Here is a 21,451-nt window from a genome sequence, read left to right on the forward strand (position 1 = left end):
ATGTCTATAGTGTTGTCCCATGAAAAGATATAATAAAATATTTGCAGAAATGTGAGGGGTGTACTCACTTTTGTGATACACTGTATATATACGTATATATATATATATATCAAGTGTACTGTTATGAAGAACAGTAAATAAACATTAAACAAGGTGGCTGCACCGCAACAGCGTCTGTACAGGAGCTTAAATACTAAAGATAATACAATTCAACATGTTTCCCTGTGGTTTTTGAGCACTGAGGCATATCGAGTGTTTTACTGTCAAACTGAACAGTGAAGGTAAGCACAAGAAACCAAATGGTTTTTTACAAGCTGAAGGTGTTTTTACTTACACTTAAAGAGGGGCAACACAGTGGCTAAGTGGGTAGCACTGTCGCCTCACAGCAAGAAGGTCCTGGGTTCGATCCTGAGGTGGGGTGGTATATTTTCTTGAGTTTGATGTAAACAGATCAACAAAGAATCACCATTTAAGGCATTTACTCTGCTTAAATGTCATTTATTCAGTCCTTTTCTTTTTCATATTCAATTTGAGTTACATTTGCTGTATTCCTAGGGTGACCGTGGGAGCAAATGTAACTCAAATTGAATAGAACCGCCACTGGCAAGTTCACCTACATGTTGGCATTTAAAAATACCAATTCCCACACTTTGGATGTGCTGAGGCTGCTCCTCCTGTTAGTTATGATTTCACCAGTTTTAGAAAAAACATGCTCAGAAGGCACAGAAATGGCCATAATGCAAAGCCCACTCTTCATCACTGTGGGCAAGTTTTATAGAATTTACATTTTTTTTTACATTATATACACTCGCCTTGTGTACTTAGCAGAAGCCAGTCAGAGGTCTAATTGAGACCTCGGACTCGTGATTCCTGATTCAGTACGAAGATTCGAATAATTAACCCGGGTGATTCAGGAACCGCCCAGCTCTAGTACACACATGCTCTCTTTAAGCAATAGAACACGAGAGGGAGTGTGTTATCTCGAATAACATCACGGCTGTGATTTGGTCGCAGGCACGAACCGAAGGTGAGTGCCGTAGATCATCACAGCCGTGATGTTATTCGCGATAACACACGACCTCAAGTGTTCTATTGCTTTTATACAACAGTTTTTACAAAATAAAGAAAGAAAATAAATCAAAGAAGCCCTGAATTTCATATTAAATATGCTTTAATATTGACAATACCTTCCGCCAAAAAGTAGTTCCACAACGAATATAAAGTTTAACACTACAAAGCAGACATCCCAAGTTGCAAAAACTCATTTCAGGGAGGTAAGAACAACAAGAAGAAGAAGGCAAGAACCTCCGAAGGGAAAAAAAGAAATAAAAAAACCTCTCGCACACACCAAAGGCTATGGATGAAAACAGAACTACTAGGAGCTGCTAACTGGGCTTAACTAACTGTTCGTGTTACAAACACATTAATGTTCCCTACATAGTGCACTAGATTGTGTATCAGATCACGGATATATGTTCCCTACATAGTGCACTAGATAGTGAATTAGACAATTGATTTATGTTCCCTACACAGTGCGCTAGATTGTATATCAAATAACGGATTTAAAACGCGACCGGGAAAAAAAGTCTGTCGCCTGCGTGCGCGTTTGTGTGCATGAAGCCTGTCGTTAATGGCAACGCGTCAGCGGAGTAATACAGTTGTGGTGTGAAAAGGCCGTGCTGTTATCACGAATATCAGCACGGTTAGAAGAACACTTCTCAACCAATCAGATTGTAAGGTCGGAACTAACTGTTGTATAAACTTTCTTATGAAACGGGAGAAACATTGTGAATGTAGCGGAGAAAAAGTAAAACTGAAGTATCGATCCCATCACGCTAGTATCGATCCGATTCCAATACCAAGGCTGGTATCGATATTCGGATCGGAATGAGAGATGAGGGATGGCGACGAGAGGAGGGCGTGACACGCTGTTACAGGCGGTTGGCAACGACTGGGCTGTGAGTGGACAGGAGTTTGCAGAGGGAAGTGACGAATCAGGAAATGAGATGGTCCAGGGAAGCGGGAGTTTTGACGAGTGGAATGTAATAAGGAGGAGAAATAAACGTAAACAGAGGGATAAATCGGATGAAAGCGATAGTGATAAAAGAGCAAATGAAGTGAAAAGGAGCAGAGAGGAATATAAGGTGTTCATTAAAATGGAACAAGAGGAATCTATGTTTGATGATTGGAGCCCTATGCAACTAACCAAAGTGATACACAAAGCAATTGGGGAGGTAAGATTCGCTAAAAAACTAAGAAATGGATCACTGATAGTTATCTGTAAAAACGCAGAACAACAAAAGAAAGCAATCAAAATAAATATGATAAATGGCAAAAAGGTGAAATGTTCAATGGGGTATGACAAAAAAATAATTAGAGGAGTAATTTTTGGGATCCCTTTGAATGAATCACTAGAATCTATTAAAGAAAATATAACGAATGTAAAAATAAGAGAAGTAAAACGAATGAAGATGAAAAGAAATGGAAATATTATGGACAGTCTATCAGTATTACTTACATTTGAGGAAGAACGGCTCCCGGAAAAGGTATTTATAGGATACATGAGCTATGAGGTCAGACTATATATCCCACCGCCGCTTAGATGTTTTAAATGTCAGAGATTTGGACATGTAGCTGCAGTGTGTAAAGGAAAACAAAGGTGTAGTAAATGCAGTGAGGAACATGAATATGGTAAATGCAAAGAAGGAGCAGTAATGAAGTGTTGTAATTGTGGAGGGGAGCACAGCTCAGCGTATCGCGGATGCATGATAAGTAAGAGAATGCAGGAGGTACAGAAGATTAAAGCTGTGCAAGGGATATCTTACGCAGAGGCTACCAAGAAGGTCCCAAGAGACATACCTGAACTAGAAAAAGGGAAAAAAGATATGTACAAAAACAAGGATCAATGCGCTAAATGTGATAAATTAGATGAAGAAACATTATTGGTGAGTAAAGGTAACTTTGTACTTTTTATGGCAGAGATAATTAATTGTTCAGCACAGACAACTAGAAAAAATGAAAGGATTAAAATAATAATTAAATCAGCTGAGAAATACTTGGGTATGAAGGGGTTGTCCTGGGAAAATGTGAGAGATACGCTTAATGAAGAAGCACCACAGGTTCAGACAGGGACAGGATCTTCACAAGCATAATGATTTTAAATATACTACAGTGGAATGCAAGGAACTTAATTTCAAATGGGCAAGAATTTAAGAAGTTTATTGAAAGTTTAAGCATTAAACCTAGCATTATATGCATTCAGGAATCATGGTTGGTACCAAGGCTGGATTTTATTATAAAAGGGTACACTGCAGTAAGAAGGGATAGGAAAACAAGAAAAGGAGGAGGAGTTGTAACCTTTGTTCAAAGAGGACTACAATACAGGGAATTTAAAAAAGGGAAGGATATGGAATATATAGGACAATAAAAGTTAAAGTTAATGGAGAAGTTAGTAAAAGTTACATAGTTGAAAATGGTGTTCCACAAGGAAGTATTATTAGTCCTTTACTATTCTCTGTAATGATAAATGAAATATTCAAAGATGTAGGACAGTCGGTAAATGTTGCACTGTTTGCAGATGATGGAACTATGTGGGAAAAAAGGAAGAAATATAGGTTTTGTGATAAACAAGATGCAGCAAGCTATAAATAGTATCGAAGAGTGGGCCCTGCAGTGGGGATTTAGAATATCAATCGACAAAACTAAAACAATGTTTTTCACCAGAAAGAGAACAGATTTAAATGTAAAACTTAAAATATCAGGGAAGGAGCTGGAAAAAGTAGAGTCATTTAAATATTTAGGAATTTGGTTTGATAAAAGACTTACATGGGCAACACATATTCAAAAGATAATTGACAAATGTAAAAAAGTATTGAACATAATGAGATGTTTGCGAGGTGTTGAATGGGGAGCAAGCAGAACTGCGTTAAAGGCTATCTACACAGGGCTCATTAGATCAGTGTTTGATTATGGATGCTTGGTATATGGATCTGCGGCCAAAAGTTTAATAACCAAACTAGACATTATTCAAAACCAGGCATTAAGATTATGTTGTGGGGCAGTTAAAACAACACCGGTTACGTCAATTCAAGTAGAGATGGGGGAGATGCCTCTACATCTTAGAAGAGACCAACTGGCCCTGGTATATTGGGCAAATCTTAAAGGTCATAATGAAAACCACATAAGCCAATCAGTATTAAGGCAGTGTCAAGAAAGAGTGACAGAAAAAGTTAGAAGCTATGGATGGACAATAAATAGCAAAGTTAATGACATGGAAATAAAACAGTTAGAAGTAAGTCCTACAGTGGCATATCCAGCTGTCCCTCCCTGGGTACAAGAAGAAATAACAATAGACTGGTGCCTGTTGAACAAAAGACAAGAACATGAAATAGACAAATACTGGGTGATAAATTATATGGATAAAAAATACAAAAACAATACTATAATATATACAGATGCATCAAAAAGAACAGACAAAAGAATGGGAATATCATATGTCATACCAGAACATAAAATATTCTGTAATAAAAGAATAAATGATGAGTTGGCTGTATATACGGGAGAATTAGTGGCAATTCAACAAGCAATGACATGGATAGAGCATAATAGACCAAAAGAGGTGGTAGTGGCATCAGATTCCAGCTCAGCTCTATTAAGTCTTGAATTATCTCAGGTTGAGGCAAGACAAGATATTGTATGGGAAATAAAACAGTTGGTAAATGACATAACAAAATCAGGGACAAGAATTTCATTTGTATGGGTTCCGGCTCATATAGGAGTAGCAGGGAATGAATGTGCAGACAAATACGCAAAACAAGCAGCAGGAAAAGAAAGAATTGAAATTAAGATCAAATATAGTAAAGCAGAAATTAAAAGTATTATTAAAGCTAAAATGAAAGACAAATGGCAAGAGTTATGGGACACAGCACAGACAGGTAGACAGTTTTATAATATTCAAAGAAGAGTGGGAAAGGGCAGAACCACAAGCAGAGGAAAACAAGAGGAAGAAGTGTTATCAAGGTTGAGATTTGGACACACAGGGCTAAATAGCACACTAGCAATAATTAAGAAACATGAAAATGGGAAATGTAATTACTGCAATAAACCGGAAACAGTAGAACATGTAATTCTTCACTGCTCTAGGTATCATTATTATAGACTCAGATTAATACAACAACTAGAAGAAAATAAACTTAAACTGAATGTTCAGGACATCCTAAAAAAAGGGTCAGGAGAAATTGATTTTAAGATTCTTTTTTCTTTTTTGAAGGAAACAGGATTAGTAAACAGGATATAGAAAAATAGACTAAAACTCTACAAACTACTGGTTCCATACTCCAGTCTAGATGGTGGCGGTAATGCACCAAAAAGCTAGTTGCCATCCGCCAAAAAAAACAAGAAGAAGAAGAAGAAGAAGAAGATATTCGGATCGATCCGCCCACCCCTAGGGGCGACACAGGGCCATTTTGTTTCTGTCTTCGTGAAAGAAGAACCTGTCGTCAGTTGTTTACGTTTTCGCTCTAGGAAAAATAGCTTCAACCACTGCGTTAAAATGAAAGATAATAGTTAAATAATAGTTACTTACATTTTTAAAGAAAAGGTTTTCTAAGCTGTAAGCTATAACAGGGCAATGTTAATTATGTTAGATCTATAAATGACATGATGGAGGAGCAGTGGGATTTTGAGTTCCTCTCTCGCATTGTTGACAGTTTAGTATCATTTCTGGCTGAGTTTGTGGATGACTGGCTGGCTTACGACATGAGGGTGGCTGTGTTTAAAATCCTCTTCAGCTGGCTCGTCTTCAGTTTGATCGCTATACATTTCGCATGGAAAGTGTACGGGAACACAGTAAACGACATGTATCACAGACAAGGTGAGAGAATAGCACGGCTAGCATAGCTACAGGCTAACCACACAAGCTGTCGTCGCTTCTGCAGAACTGGAATTGTGTAGCTTATATTAGTCTGTACTTTACAGCGTAACTATAAATTGGGTATGTGTTAAATACATGCTACTTATTCTCATGTTTTAGTGAGGACATGACATAAATACAAATATGTGACCATTCATTCCGCTTTATCATACTGAGGGCCATGGACAGGTACCAGGTCATCACAGGGTAAACACACATACACCTAGGGGGACTTTTACTATCTGTAATTAACCTGACTGCATATCTTTGGACTGTGGAAGAAAACTGGAGGAAAACCACACAGACGCTGGGAGAACATGCAAACTCCACACAGAAAGGACCTAGACCGCTCCACCTGGGCATCGAACTCAAGACCCTCTTGTTGTGAGGCAACAGTGATATTTAGAAATACACTCTGAACAAGGCGTGAATCATTTTACTCCCACATTTACGAGAAGAACATGCAAAACTCCTCACACACAGAAACTGGAGGGAAGAATCGATCCCAGGTCCCGTGTTGTGTCTGATACCCACTTTGCCAGCTGCCCCACTGTATTGCCCATCAAACGAAAAATAACACATGTACCTAACAACTGCTTTTCAGACAGGGGCATAGTGGGTATGGTGCCACCCAGAAATATAGAACACCTGGCAAAAAACACACCCTAAATAGGCTAACAAAAGTTTACTTGCTCACACCTAGGAGCAATTTTATGAGAGAGAGAGGGGGCGGCACTGTCGCCTCACAGCAAGAAGGTCCTGGGTTCGATCCCCAGGTGAGGTGGTCCGGGTCCTTTCTGTGTGGAGTTTGCATGTTCTCCCCGTGTCTGCGTGGGTTTACTCCGGGTGCTCCGGTTTCCTCCCACAGTCCAAAGACATGCACATGAGGTGAATTGGAGACACTAAATTGTCCATGACTGTGTTCGATATAACCTTGTGAACTGATGAATCTTGTGTAATGAGTAACTACCGTTCCTGTCATGAATGTAACCAAAGTGTAAAACATGTTAAAATCCTAATAAATAAACAAACAAATGACAGAGAGGAAGACACAAAAATAGCAAGCAAAACTACTCACACACAGGATCCAGGACTCTAGTCGCTCATATCTTCATATCTTTTATTTTCTTCAGGAACTGGGGGACAGAATGGTGGCACTCCTGACGCAGCATCACATTTGAGTGGATGGTAGGTGTCCTGTAATTTTTGCTTACAGATTAGGTACAAATAAGGTGTTGGGAGGATTTATATTTATATGATCTCAGCGGTGCCACCTGCCTGGTTTTGTGCTCACCTGACACAATGGTCCATGTCTGAGTGGGATTCGCCTCCTTGCTGCTACATTGTCTTTGGGGCAAAAAAGGGTTAGTGGTTTCACATGTGTCAGGAAGGGTGTGTGCTTAATGGCATTCCTCCTTGGCCAGTGTGGTTACCATGTGTGTGACAGAAGAATAACAGTAGATAATTAAAAATGACTACAGACAGTTTTGAAAAAAAATAAAAATAAAACACGGAATTTACTAGAAGTGTCCAAACTTTTACATTTTCAGCATTTAGCAGACGCTTTTATCCAAAGCGACTTACAGTACAGTGACAGTATACAGTGAGCAATTGAGGGTTAAGGGCCTTGCTCAAGGGCCCAACAGCAGCAACCTGGCAGTGGTGGGGCTTGTACCAGTGACCTTCTAATTACTAGTCCAGTAACCCCCCCCCCCCCCCCCCCACTTTTTCCTCCAACCCCCCCCCACAAATCTAGTCGTGTCCAATTACCCTGATTGTGTCCTCTATACTGATTCGACCCTTCACCGCTGACTGAGGACGCCTCTCAAATGACATACGCCCCCCTCCGGCACGTACAGTCAAGTACAGACTGCATTTTTTACCTGCACGAGTCAAGTTCATACACTGACAGGCACTGTGTACGGAGGGCCACACCCCCATCAGCATTATTCCTCAGCCCTGTGCAGGCGGCATCAGTCAGCCAGCAGGGGCCGCAGTTGCACCGGTTATGAGGACCTCTGATCCGACTTTCTTTACGCCTATGAACAACAGCCAATCATTGTTTCTGCCGCCCAGCCCAGTCGGAAGGCAGAGCTGAGATTCTATATGATGTGTTCAAAACCCCAACTCTGGCGTGCTCGCATACTTTTTACCGCTGCGCCACCTGAACGGCCTAGTCCAGTATCTTAACCGATAGGCTACAACTGCCCTCACTTTTGCACAAGACTACATAAGAAATAGATGTTAAGATTTATTATGGACCGTCCAGTCATAAATTTGGCCAGTGACACAGTTTTGCATGGCAACAATACAATCTATATGTTTGTTTGATATAAAGTGAATTCTTGTCTAATTTGTTTTAGGGATAGTGCTGCAGAGGAAATCCTAAAATCTCACCGCGAGTGATCAGACAAACTGTTTGAGATGAACAAACAGGAGGGACCAGCATCACCTTTGTTTTGAAATAATGGTAACTACATTCCCAATAAAAATGTGCCATAAAAACCCTGAAGATCATGCGATGTTAGAACGAGATGATGACATCAAAGTGGCTCAGCTTGTTGAAAATAAACTAAACTGTCTGGCTGGACATTTTATCTGGAAATTTTTAGCCAAGTTGTTTTTCAGTGAAGAGTCGATTGTTGGATTCCTGTTAATAGATCATCAAATGACCACTTCAATCAAATTATGACCACTTCAATCAAGCAGTCTAAGGATTAACAGCCAGAATCTCCATGTCAATCAATAGTAAATTTTTACATTTACTTGTTTAGTGTAGATCCAGTGACATGGGACTATTTAGCTGACTACTAAACCTGAATTCATGGTGTTTTTATCCATAGTCAAGATTTTTCACCAGCTTAGTCACAACGTAAGTCATGACAGAGTTGCTTACATGACAATGTATATAATTCCCAGACATTATGCATTCATGTACAGATACCCTTTTAATTAAAGTCTTCCAGTGGCTGATTTGTATTGTACATATTGGTATACATGTTACATTTTCTAACACTGCCAATTAAAGAACACACTTGGAAAATACTTTTTAAAATAAGATTAAGGAAGTGTAAAATATCAACTACTCCTTGTAACATTCAAACTTAATATTTGCATATTTGATCCAATCACATTTAACAGTTAAGCATAATAGTGTTTCTAGAACCTTTTTGTTAGCCAACCTGAAAACAATCACTGTCAACAACATACTCTGTCTTCAAATGGAATGCCAGCCTAATTTTAATGTTTTAATCTTGTGTGTTTAGGGGTGACACAATAGTGTTATGATGCTATTTGGATTGTATTGACGTTCGTGTGCATTTTTGCACCAGAAGAAGCAAAAACACAAAAAAGACCAAATCAAAGGATACATGATGAATAGTGATTTTATATAGAATAATGATTTATTAATTTATTTGTGGTTCTGTACTTGTAAAATGACATTTTGCTGAAGGTTTAATTTTGTATAATATAGCCAGTGTACTGCAACTTAACTACTTTGCATAGAGGTTGCTAGTTGGTGGCAATGTTGGCTTTTGAGCTTTTCAGATCTTTCTCAACAGCAGCTCTTACTCAACTGCTGGCTAGAACAAATAATGACAGGGGTTTTCATTAAACAGGGTATGTGTACAGGATTAAGAAAACATTTAACATGGTTAAATCAGGATGTTTGGTCATACAATTATGTTTAGATGTACAGATTTAGTTCAGATTGTAGAAAAATACATCATCACACACCTGCAAGTTGTTTTTAAGTACTGTAAACTGAGTTTATAGAAAATAGATTTTTTACTGGCTCAATAATTTTTTGACTGAAACTGAAAAGTATTCTGATTAAACAACTGTTCAGCATTACAACCAAATCTCTGTAATTCTTTGTGTATCTTTCAGAAATTCTGACCTTTCTTAAAAACAAAACTATATGTGTCCACATGAGCCGGGTCTTATAAACATTACATTTATTTACCAGGTTGGATTAGACTATTTGGTTACATACATATATACAAATACGCAAACACTGATGAGCCAAAACATGCCTAGTATGCTGTCAATACATGGACTCCACAGGACTGGAGCTAAAGATGTCCTGTGGTCTCTGGTACAAGGATATAACCAGCAGGTTTTTTCGCTTTTGTACATTACAAGGTGGATCGTGGTGCCATCTCCATCTTTTGCATGGGTAAATAAGCCACATATGCCTGGTCTCCACATGATCTTGGAGGGGGTGCTGGAGTCTATCCCAGCTTTTCAATGGACGCAAGGCACACAGTAACACCCTGGACGAGGTGCCAGTCCATCGCAGGGCAGACACACATACAACTATAGGGCAATTCAGTGTCTCCAATTAACCCAGGAGGAAACCCACGCAGACACGGGGAGAACATGCAAACTCCGCACAGAAAGGACCCGGACCGCCCCACTTGGGGATTAAACCCAGGACCTTCTTGCTGTGAGGCGACAGTGCTACCCACCAAGCCACCATGCCGCCCTTGGAGAAAACAGGACTTATAAAATCAATTGACCTTTCTCCATTGCTACATAGTCCAGTTCTAATGCTGCGTTTTTAATGGTGGACAGGAATTAGCATAGTTAGCACATGGCCTGGTACTACACAAACCCCTAAAACAGAAGGGCTTGATGCATGGTGTTGCGGCACAGTCACCTCATCACCAGTATTAATATGATCTGCAATTTGAGCCACAGTTGCCTTCTTGTTGGTCTGTACCAGACAATATATGCTTCATGTTTGTCAACAATCAATCCAGTAAGCTGTTAGTGGTTTGTGGCTTGTCTCTCCTCAGACCACTGTTTGTAAATACCACGGTTACCTATGTTAACCCATTTGGCTGGCTATTACAATTTGGATACTCAAGTCTTTATGCTGCCCATATCTACTGGATACAAGTAACTACTATCAGCCCAAGTAATTCATCCTGACCGGACCATGGCATGCACAGTTGTTATGAATTTTAGGGTGTGGATGTAATGTTTTGGCTGATCCGTGTGTAGGTAAAGGCAAGAGTCAGTAACAATGTATATTGTATCTAACAAACAAAAAAAAAAAATCAGAACCCTACATAAGGTAAAGGTAATACTCATTTAAAAATCATGTAAAGCATTAGTATTAACATGCTGCTGAGAAAACATAACTGAAACACTGATTTAAAGACATAAAGACTTTGTATATATAAACATGGATATCTGCTGAATTAACACATTTGGCTGTGACAGTTACAGATTCTGTAAACATTAACTGTTTGAGCAGTTTGGCCATATTCAGATAAGTAAAAGCTACAATCATTGATACAGTTATGCAGCGCTTCTGTTTCTCTTGAATATTCTGGATTTAAATACACATTGAAACTCTTATTTAGACAGCTACCGAAGTGCACACTTGGAGTGTTTAAGGCACCATTGGTGTTACATTTATCATATGAATCAGTAACGTTGCTTTGATTTGCTGTCAACATAATACTAATGGGCTTAATGTCAAAGCTTTAAGCTCCAGGTTGTTTTTTAGCTCAGTTTAATTAATAAGCACAAGACTCTGCTGCTAAATGCTATAAACATAAAGCTCGTTTAACCCCCATGTTCAGACCAACAGTAATACGATGGGACAAAGCGACTGGATGTCATTCATTTTTAATTAGCGCTGCCAATTACAGGTAGAGCAATTGTTAGTGACGTAAAGTGGGCGGAGTCGGCGACACGAATAAGTCGAGCAAAGTTTAACTATGCAAATTAAGAGCAAGCAGAGCAGTACACACGTTATTTGCACTACCATGAAAGCACTATGCTTCGTTTTTGGTTTTATAGATAAAAGTTTCTACTAGAGATGGAGGAGAAACGCATTGTCACTGTGTCAAACCTCCACAATCGCAAAGAACACAGTTTTCTTGTCATGTGGATTGCACAGGCGTGAAGCACTACGCAGGGAAGGTAGAGAGACTAAGGTGTATTTATAGACGAGCAGTTTCCCACAGGATTTTTATTTTTAGTGGAAACACATCTAATTAGTGGTTACATTTGTTCTATGCGCTCTATAGATTCTAGCAAGTAAAGTAAACTGTAGTGCTGACTTTTTTTTTTTTGCTTGGCGAGAGTTAAACCATGGCAACTAATTACCCAGTGGCGATGATTGATGCTTCCGGTGTGACAAAGCGATTGGATGTCATTCATTTTTAATTACCGCTGGTGATTACAGGCGACAAGAGGCGAAGCGATTGTTAGTCACGTGAAGTGGGCGGGGTCGGCGAGGTGATCAAGTTGAGCGCAGTTTAACTATGCAAATTAAGAGCAAGCAGAGCGGTACACATTATTTCCACCACCATGGAGCAGTACGCTTCGTTTTTGGTTCCTAGATAAAGTTTCTACTAGAGATGGAAGAAAAACACATTGTCGCAGTGTCAAACTTCCACAATCTCAAAGAACAGTTTTCTTGTCATGTGGATCGCACAGACAGTAAAGCACTACGTAGGGAAGGTAGAGAGACTAAGGTGTATTTATAGACTAGCAGTTTCCCCACAGGATTTTTATTTTTAGTGGAAACATCTAATTAGTGGTTACATTTGTTCTTTGTGCTCTATAGATTCTAGCAAGTAAACTGTAGTCCTATGACTTTTTTTTTTTGCTTGGCGATGATGATGCTTCCGGTGTGAACACAAGAAAGTGAATGATCAGTAATTCGGGCAATAAAAGGCGAATAATTGCTGCCGTTCTGAATGTACCACAGTACGCCAAAGTACCACAGGACACCCAGCCATGTGCAGTACTGATTAAGTTTTAGTGTGTTTATAAAATATCCAAAATTATTAAACTAAGAAATGTATGGCACAGTTAAATAAGGCACTTGGGCAAAGAACAGCCACACTTCATTCTACTTCATTTTAGAGTTAAGGCACCAATGTGAAACAAACTCTGCAGAATCTACTTAATTAGATAGTTTTATAAAACTATGTATATAATTTTGATATTAAAGTGAATAAGAAATCTTTTAAAAATATTATTTGATCGCATTTGATTAAAAATAGCCTAGATTACTTAGTAATAGTAATCTCAACTGATTATTTGTTTGAATTAGTTACTCTGTTGGTGTTGGTGTGGCGGTGGAGGTGGTAGAAGCAGAACATGAACATCCATTACATTGGTACCTGTGAGCCCTGGCAGAAGCAACCTATGCCCCTCTGAAAGACGTGAGAAAAATGTGAACGAGTCATTATTTTTAAGAAAGTTATCAACATCCAGCTCCTGACTCTTAGCCTCGACCTCTAGGTTTCCATCGCAAACTGCTCCGGCAGCTTCAGTAGGACCATCCTGGCCATCGGTTCCTCCACTGAGAAACACTGCTGCACTTTTCTCTTCCTTCCTGCAAAGCTCAAGGCCTACCCGAAGAGCCAGCTCCTGGTTCCTCCCACCTCTGCCGTTTCCCAATAGTTGAACGGTGGGCTCGCCTCCAGCCAGCAGGCATGTGGTGCACCAGCTTTCCTCCCGCGCATCTTCTAACTGTTTCATTGTGCGACAAAGATCCCAGGTCTCCACCCCCACCTGTGGACCCAGTTTGAGGATCTCATATGCAAGCTCCGGAGGTTCCGGTCCTGGAGTACAGGCAAAGCGAGACAGCAGCCCATACAGTTGGGCTACAGATCCAACATCACCACACACTCCTGGAGAAAGAATCACTGGACGGAAGCCTAAGTCGCGCGCTTTACGACTAGCACACTCCAGAGCAATAGCATTAGAGCCAATTACAGCATTGAGGATGTGGTCTTCATGTGGCTTATTTTTCTGCTGCGAGCCTTCTTGATTTAGAACGTCTTTTACAGACAAGGGCAGAGTGACAGAAAGGTTGTAGCGGTCCAGGATGGCCCAAACCTCCTCCGCTGATGTCTTGCTACACACTGTTGGCCCACTGGCTATGAGATCTAGTGGATCTCCAATGATGTCTGACAGAATAAGTGCCACCACCTTGGAACAAAGCACAATTAAAGTAATAACTAAAGATGGGAAGACATACTATACATTTAGCTAGATTGTATAAGCAAACAAGAGGTAAAAATGGAACCAATTTAATTTTAGGATGTTTGTTTATTAGGATTTTAATGTCATGTTTTACACTTTTGGTTACATTCATGACAGGAACGGTAGTTACTCATTACACAAGATTCATCAGTTCACAAGGTTATATAGAACACAGTCATGGACAATTTAGTGTCTCCAATTCACCTCACTTGCATGTCTTTGGACTGTGGGAGGAAACCGAAGCACCCGGAGGTAACCCACATGGACACGGGGAGAACATGCAAACTCCACACAGAAATGACCCAGACTGCCCCAACTGGGGATCGAACCCAGGACCTTCTTGCTGTGAGGTGACAGTGCTACCCACTTAGCCACCGTGCCGCCCTAATATTAGGAGTTTTTGCTAATTGTTTCATCATCTAGGTCAGGGTAATGGTGGGTCGCAGGGCAGGAATACAACCTGGACCAGACACCAATTTACTGCAGGGCACTACACACTCATTCACTACTTCACTCACACCTAGTGGCAATATAAAGTGGCCAGATCACCTTCTGCATGCTTTTGTGATGTGGAAGAAAACCAGAAGACATCTCCTTAGACATCAAACCTCTCAACCTCTGTTTCATAAAAATAAACAGTTTATCGTTTCTACTGCAAAAATGTGTAGTATGAGTTTACCTTTCCAGGATAAGCTAAACGAGCCAGGCCTCCACCTTTTAACAGTGACAGAGCTCGCCGCACTGTGTTTAACTCCTGAATTGTGGCTCCTGAAGCTGCTAGACGACGAGTCACATCCTGTTTCTCCTGCAAGGTTATCGGTGGGATAGGAGCAGGTAAAAGAGCCGAGCCACCACCTACTCATGCAAGTGATAAAACACACATGTCCAGAAAGACAGATTATTATATACAGTATATATATTTTTTATTCCAAAGAAGTACCTGCCAGTCTCATACATGTAGAGTTCCGATTTAAGCTTTGATCTTAAAGATAAGAGCAAGCAATACAAGACCTGAAATAAGGACAAGCAGAAGATCTTTCTCAGTAAGAGTCCTGGCTAGTTCTTGGATGCTCTGTGCTGACCTTTGGGCATCTGGGTCTGGAAGGTTGTGTTTGGCTCCTTCCATTACCTTAATCTTGCTGCTGGGGCCAAGTAACATATTCCTGAAAATGAATACCAACAGTCAATCATTAAAACAAGTGCAGGTACAGTCAAGCCAGAAAGTCTGCACACCCCTTTCACTTTCTCCACGTTTTATTACATTACAGATTCAATAGATTGAGTTATTTTTTTGTTTCTACACACAGTCCCCAATAATTACGAAGTGAAAACAGGGTTAAAAAATATGCAATTTTATTTTACTGACAAAAATGGTTTATTTAGGGGTTACATATCTGTACACACCCTTAGCCTAATACTTGGTTGATGCACCTTTGGCAGCAATTACAGCTTCAAGCCGTCTTGGGAAAGAAGCGACGAGCTTGACACACTTGTTTCTAGACATTTTTGCCCATTCCTCATATCCTTGCAAGCTCCGTCAGGTTGGATGGGGAGCGTCGGTACACAACCATTTTCAGCTCCTTCCACAGATGTTCAAATGGATTCAGGTCTGGGCTCTGGCTGGGCCACTCAGGGACATTCACAGACTTTCTCAGAAGCCACTCCTTTGTTCTCTTGACTGTGTGCTTCGGGTCATTGTCATGTTGGAAGGTAAACCTTCGCCCCAGTCTGAGGTCCAGAGCACTCTGGAGCAGGTTTTCTTCAAGGATCTCGGTGTACTTGGCTGCATATATCTTTCCCTCTATCAGGACTAGTCGCCCCGGTCCCACTGCTGAAAAACCCCACATCATAATGCTGCCACCGCCATGCTTCACTGTAGGGATGGCATTATCCAGGTGATGAGTGGTGTCTGGTTTCCTCCAGACGTGACGCTTGGAATTCAGCCCAAAAAGTTCAATTTTGGTTTTATCAGACCAGAGAATCTTGTTTCTTATGGTTCGAGAGTCCTCTAGTTACCTGTTGGCAAACTCCAAGTGGGCTGTTATATGCCTTTTACTAAGGAGTGGCTGTAATGTAGTAAAATGTGGAGAAGGTGAAAGTGGTACGCAGACTTTCTGGCTTGACTGTAAATTAGAATTTATCTGTTTTACATGAATAAATTTGATACAGGTGTGCAGTGGATACTTACAGCTTATTATGATGCTGCAATGTTTCCTGAATTCCGTGAGGCACACTTACTAGTCCCTGAACCAGGTGATCCCCCACAATCCTCTCTGTTTCTGCAGCCATGCCCAGAACAGCTTTGCCAAATCCCACCAGATGCACATTGTTACTCAGACTGAAACTGTGCTCGGCCACCAGCAGGTCATTCCCTCGTCGCTGCAGAGCTCTGCGCACTATGCTGTCTGGCTGGACTCCCTCCACAGCGGCGGCGAACATGGTCCGGGCTCGCTCTTCTAAAGTGGACATGCTTCTGACCCACAGGGGCCTCCAGTGCAGGACAGAGCGTGAAAGTTTCAGGACTCGAGCCATGAAGCTATCAAACTGTCCACACAGGCAAGGCCAAGGATTCACCTAACACAATCAGTAATAAAAGCAGAATTGGGACTGGTTAGCAAAGAGTCTTAGTGTTGCACAATACTTGAAAGTAGGGCTGGGGGATAGGGGCAGAAATGATCTGAATACTTGAGCAATAGACAATATTTAGAGACACTATAGATGCACTTTTATTTATTAAAAAAAGGAAGAACACCACATACAGTATCAGCCTTTACTGCAAATTTCCTAACAGCTTTAATCACCTGGTCATCAAGAAAATACAATTACTATGCCGGAAGTAGTGGCCCTCTATAACATAACCAGAATAAACCAGTAGCTTTTTCTTGTAAATGAAGAAGAAGGTTAGTGGTGCTACTGACATTTGTTGCAAAGACCGGCTGTGGTATCTGTTACCACGTTCTTCAACTTTTACTGGTTCATGCTTCTTCAACTCCTGTATACTGTGAGGTAGCTCGTCCTTAGGGATGTAACGATACACTCTACCCACAATGCGATACGATTCACGATACGATTTTTTCCCGATTTTTTTAAAGAAAATGAAATTGAAGACAAATTATGACAAAGTTTCCTTTTATTATTTCTCTTAAAAAATAAAATAAAATACTGTATTTGTGCTTATCTTTTATTTATCTAAATAATGAATGCCCTCTTATTTCTGAGGTAGGTACAAACTGCCAAATAATGCTTATTGTGTAAAAAAAAAACTTATATGATTATCATCTTATATGAATAACCAATTCGAATCGTGGCACATGTGCACCGATTTTTAACTGTCTTGTGGTGCATCGTTACATCCCTACTTGTCCTACAAGGCATTAAGATGCCATCTCTTCCCCAGGCAAATAGTGCACATGTGCCTGGCCATTCACATGATCCAAGAGAAAACGAGTCTATTTCTTCAATGTCCCGTTCCAATGCAGGTATACTCATTGCAGGCTCTTTCAATTGATGGACAGGGGTTAGCATGGGCACTTTGACTGGCTTTTGATGACGCAGCCCCATACAGAGAAAGGTTTGACCTACTGTTGTTAAATAAGTTATGGCCACCTAACTCCCAGTCAGCAGTTTCTGGACCAATATCAGTAGGTACTAACAAGAGCTGCCTGTGAGTACGCCTTTGGAGATATTTCTGACTCAGCTGTCTGGCAATAACAATTTGGTCCTTATCAAAGTCTCTCATGTCTTTATTCTACCCGTATCTGCTCCATTTAACATGTCTACTATTAGCAACTACCATCAGCACAACATTTAATATGTTACTGGCTGTGAGATCGTTATTAACTACTGTGCCACTCACATGGTCATAATGTTTTGGATCATTTGTTTATTTAGTGAAAAAATATCCAATAACCTAAATATTCCAAGCTTACTTACAAACTGTAAAGTATCTGATGGCCAAGTTGGTTTAATACACTTAATAACATGCTAATTATAACTTGACTACATGCAACTTTTAGGCAGACAAAGTCTAGAAAGTTCTGAAAAATGAAGCCATGCTTTAGCTGTTTCCACTGAGCAACAACGCCTACAGCACCAAAAGAAATAACTACTGTTAGTATTGGTTATTATTTCTCTCCACTGTTTCTACCAAGATTTATTCATTCATTTTCTTGTTTTATCAACACTTTATTCTGGTCAGGGTCACAGTAGGTCCACTTTCCCAGGAAGCATTGGGCGTAATGCAGTAACACACCCCAGACAAGAAAGATGCCAATCCATCGCGGGGCCTCAGCCACACAAGACATAGCCAATCATGTCTGTGTATAGACACCCAACCTGCCAGTAGAACTGCTGGGGATTGGAAGCCTGGATCCCAGCGGTAATAGGCTAGCGCAGTTTACCATTGTGCCGCCTGAGCAAATGGCATAGTCATATAATCATATAATTGCACACAATTTCTTAACTGTATGTTTATGTAGGAGTAATAGAAGGTAGCAAAGTGAATAATGAAAAGTTATATTAGGTCATACTATCGTTAAATACAAAAAGGTTGGTCAGTATGTTAAATGCAAATAAAAACCAAGGCAGGGATTTATAAATACACTTCAACCTGTATTTCAATTAAAACAGTAGAAGGAGATTTGATGTTTAATGTGTTAACTCAATAAATTCATTGATTTTGCTAGGATGGCCATGACTTTTGATCCTTTACAATACATTTAAAATACATTTAAAAAAACAGTATGCTTTTGTTCGGTTTTCATAATTAAGGATAATTACATTATGGGAATTTTTACATGTAAGTGTTGTATACAATTTTGCAGTACAGTGAGAAATACTGGACATACTGTGTTAAAAGAGTATATAATTAACACAAACAGTTAGACAGCACCCTGATGAAGACAGATCGGGTCAGTAAGCCAATCCAAGCAAAGCATGGTCAGCAGCATGCCTTTAACAAAATGATTAGTAGTTAATATACTCGCTTATGTACTTACCAACACTACTTGAAGTCTGCACAGCCCTTTTCTGAAGTAAACACAAATAAAACCTTGTACTTAAACACTACTGTGTCTGACTCTGTCCAAAACATTCCATCAAACCTGTGTACTGTGTGAATAATGATTGACTAGTGCTGTCCATAGGGCACATTAACCAAAAGCAGGATGGATTATAGTATCATGAGGTCACTAGGCAGAAGCATCTTTATAGGCACAACTTCTCAACATTGTTAGGGCCACAAGCATGAGTGATAGTTTTTCCCCAACAGTCATTAAAAGGGGTCTAGTATCAGAGCAATATCACACTGTGTTTATGATTGCTGGCTAATTTTTAATTGCTATCTATGGAGATAGGGCTCTCGGGTGACACAGCGGTCTATTATGCTAGCCTACCCCCGCTGAGATACATGATCAAATATCAGTGGTCCTTTGGCCGGGTGTCAACACAGACATTATTGGTTATGTCTGAGGGGAGTGGGGGTTATGGCCCAAGTCCTGCAACAAGTTGGTGTCCTTTTCAGGGTATTCATGCCTTGTGGCCAGTGTTAATGAAAATTAAAAATATATACATAAAGAGATTTATTTATTAGCAATAAAAAGCACTGGAGTTCAGAGGCACCACAGACTTGACTGTTTTATACAAACTACTATTTTTTAATTCATTGGCCTAATCCAAATTTGTTTGAACTGTAGTCCTTGAGGGTGTATTGCTGCCTATTTTTACCTTTTATCAAAAACATTGGGGAATCATGTGGACTTTCTGGCAACTTGCCGTCTAGATCAAATGCAGTTTGGGATTGCTACGTTTTTTTCTCCCCCTTAATGGTCCCCTTTATAAAATGTTAATCTGAAAGATGGTTGAAGTACTTAAAGGTAAAAAAAAAAAAAAAAAAAGACATTCGTACATACTATTTTACAACTTTAAATAAAGGTCAAATTGTTATAGACTGTAAACCATTTAAAATGTTCATTCCCATTTCATTTTCTTATTTTACCACCCCTTTTATCCCTGGTCTGGGTCGAAGTTGGTCCAGGTTCCCCAGAATTACTGTGTGCAATGCAGTAACACACCCCGAACAGGATGCCAATCCATCATGGGGTCTTTGCCACCCCTGGCATAGCCAATCATGGCTGTTTTATTAAATAATAAACGCCATGGATTTAACGCCATGTTAAATGTAACACTTTGGTTACATTCATGCTAGAACCGTTAGTTACTGGTTACACAAGATTCATCAGTTAAGTCTGTAATGTCAAACACAGTCATGGACAATTTTGTATCTCCGGTTCACCTCACTTGCATGCATTGGACTGTGGCAGGAAACCGGAGCTCCTAGAGGAAACCCACGCAGACACGGGGAGAACATGCAACTTCCACACAGAAAGGACCCGGACCGTCCCACCTGGGAATCAAATCCAGGACCTTCTTGCTGTGATTTTACCAATTACAATATTGTGATACATTTACTTAAAAATTAATTATATTTTTTCAAGCAGTGCAGTGTAAAAAAATTGGGACCATTTATGAGGATTAAATGCTCTTAATGACATGTATTGGGCAAGATTCGTTTTCATAGATAAGGGTGTTGTTGCAAATACAGTTTTCACAGCAATTAAAATCCAGATCTCATAAAAACAACATCACAGACATGACGTTTTAAAAACCGAGGAGTAATGTTTTAATAAATATAATAATGGTATTTTAAAACGTAATTAAAAAAAAATTAAAACACAAGGGTCTACGAGATAAAATTTTAATTAAATCCCATCTGCCATAGTAAACAGGCCTATCCCTACAACTCAGCAGGAGGAAAGTATATAAAGTTCACACAGCGTGAATAAGAGAACAGTTGGTGTCTCGGCGGTGTTATAGACGGTTCACACCTGTACATTCTGTACGCGGGTGTTAATAACACCTACAGCTATGTTAGCTGTGGGTGGAGTACTAATACAGGCCCGTGTGTCGACAGTAACGCAGTTAGTTTTACTATATTACATTATGTAGCCACACTTTATTATCAGCAAAATTATAATAAAAACACTCTACATACTCACCTAAGCCAGTTTATCCGTTTATGCTCATTTGTTTGTAATAAGAGTCATGTTATAGTGACTGTTTATTTATTAGCGTTAGCAACGGATCTATTTACACAGTATTAAAAAATACGCTCTTTTTGCTTTAATGTCAAAATAAAAGTCAATGTTCGTAGGAGGGCTTAATACAAGTATTAGTCTACTTTAAATGCTAAAATTAACCAACTAAAATTAGTTCATTTATAGGTTTAAACAACAGCTTAAAAAACCTTGGAAAGGATGAAGAATCGAAAATATAATAATATAAATGAAGTTCAGTATCGGATGATGATCAGGAGGTGGCGCTGTTACATTACACTCAATGTAATACTGCATTTGAATAGTGGAACAGTGCAATAGTGGTTGTTTGTTATTTACATTTACATTTACATTACATTACATTTTCAGCATTTAGCAGACGCTTTTATCCAAAGCGACTTACACAATG

General features: G+C 39.7%; 2 protein-coding genes across 4 annotated transcripts; one reads left to right on the top strand and one right to left on the bottom strand.

Annotated features, from left to right (window-relative positions):
• The first annotated feature begins 1,845 nt into the window (after positions 1–1,845).
• tcta (T cell leukemia translocation altered) lies at positions 1,846–9,220 on the top strand. 2 transcript variants are annotated; one of them, XM_062997532.1, is made up of 3 exons: positions 1,846–2,234; positions 7,045–7,099; positions 8,275–8,301. In XM_062997532.1, the coding sequence occupies exons 1-2, from the start codon at positions 1,902–1,904 to the stop codon at positions 7,090–7,092; spliced, it is 381 nt and encodes a 126-aa protein (XP_062853602.1). In that variant the 5' UTR covers positions 1,846–1,901; the 3' UTR covers positions 7,093–7,099; positions 8,275–8,301. The 2 variants fall into 2 exon arrangements, with proteins under 2 accessions (XP_062853602.1, XP_062853604.1); XM_062997534.1 differs by lacking the exon at positions 1,846–2,234 and adding an exon at positions 5,492–5,872 and having other exon boundaries at positions 8,275–9,220.
• A 635-nt stretch (positions 9,221–9,855) lies between these two features.
• glyctk (glycerate kinase) lies at positions 9,856–21,094 on the bottom strand. Of its 2 annotated transcripts, XM_062997530.1 has the most exons (6): positions 20,986–21,094; positions 18,928–18,958; positions 16,119–16,504; positions 14,942–15,093; positions 14,610–14,785; positions 9,856–13,876 (listed from the first exon to the last, which is right to left on the bottom strand). In XM_062997530.1, the coding sequence occupies exons 3-6, from the start codon at positions 16,460–16,462 to the stop codon at positions 12,989–12,991; spliced, it is 1,560 nt and encodes a 519-aa protein (XP_062853600.1). In that variant the 5' UTR covers positions 16,463–16,504; positions 18,928–18,958; positions 20,986–21,094; the 3' UTR covers positions 9,856–12,988. The 2 variants fall into 2 exon arrangements, with proteins under 2 accessions (XP_062853600.1, XP_062853601.1); XM_062997531.1 differs by lacking the exon at positions 18,928–18,958.
• Between the last annotated feature and the right edge of the window lie 357 nt (positions 21,095–21,451).

Source organism: Trichomycterus rosablanca, chromosome 6 (assembly GCF_030014385.1).
Source record: "Trichomycterus rosablanca isolate fTriRos1 chromosome 6, fTriRos1.hap1, whole genome shotgun sequence".
In the NCBI taxonomy this organism is placed as follows: domain Eukaryota; kingdom Metazoa; phylum Chordata; class Actinopteri; order Siluriformes; family Trichomycteridae; genus Trichomycterus; species Trichomycterus rosablanca.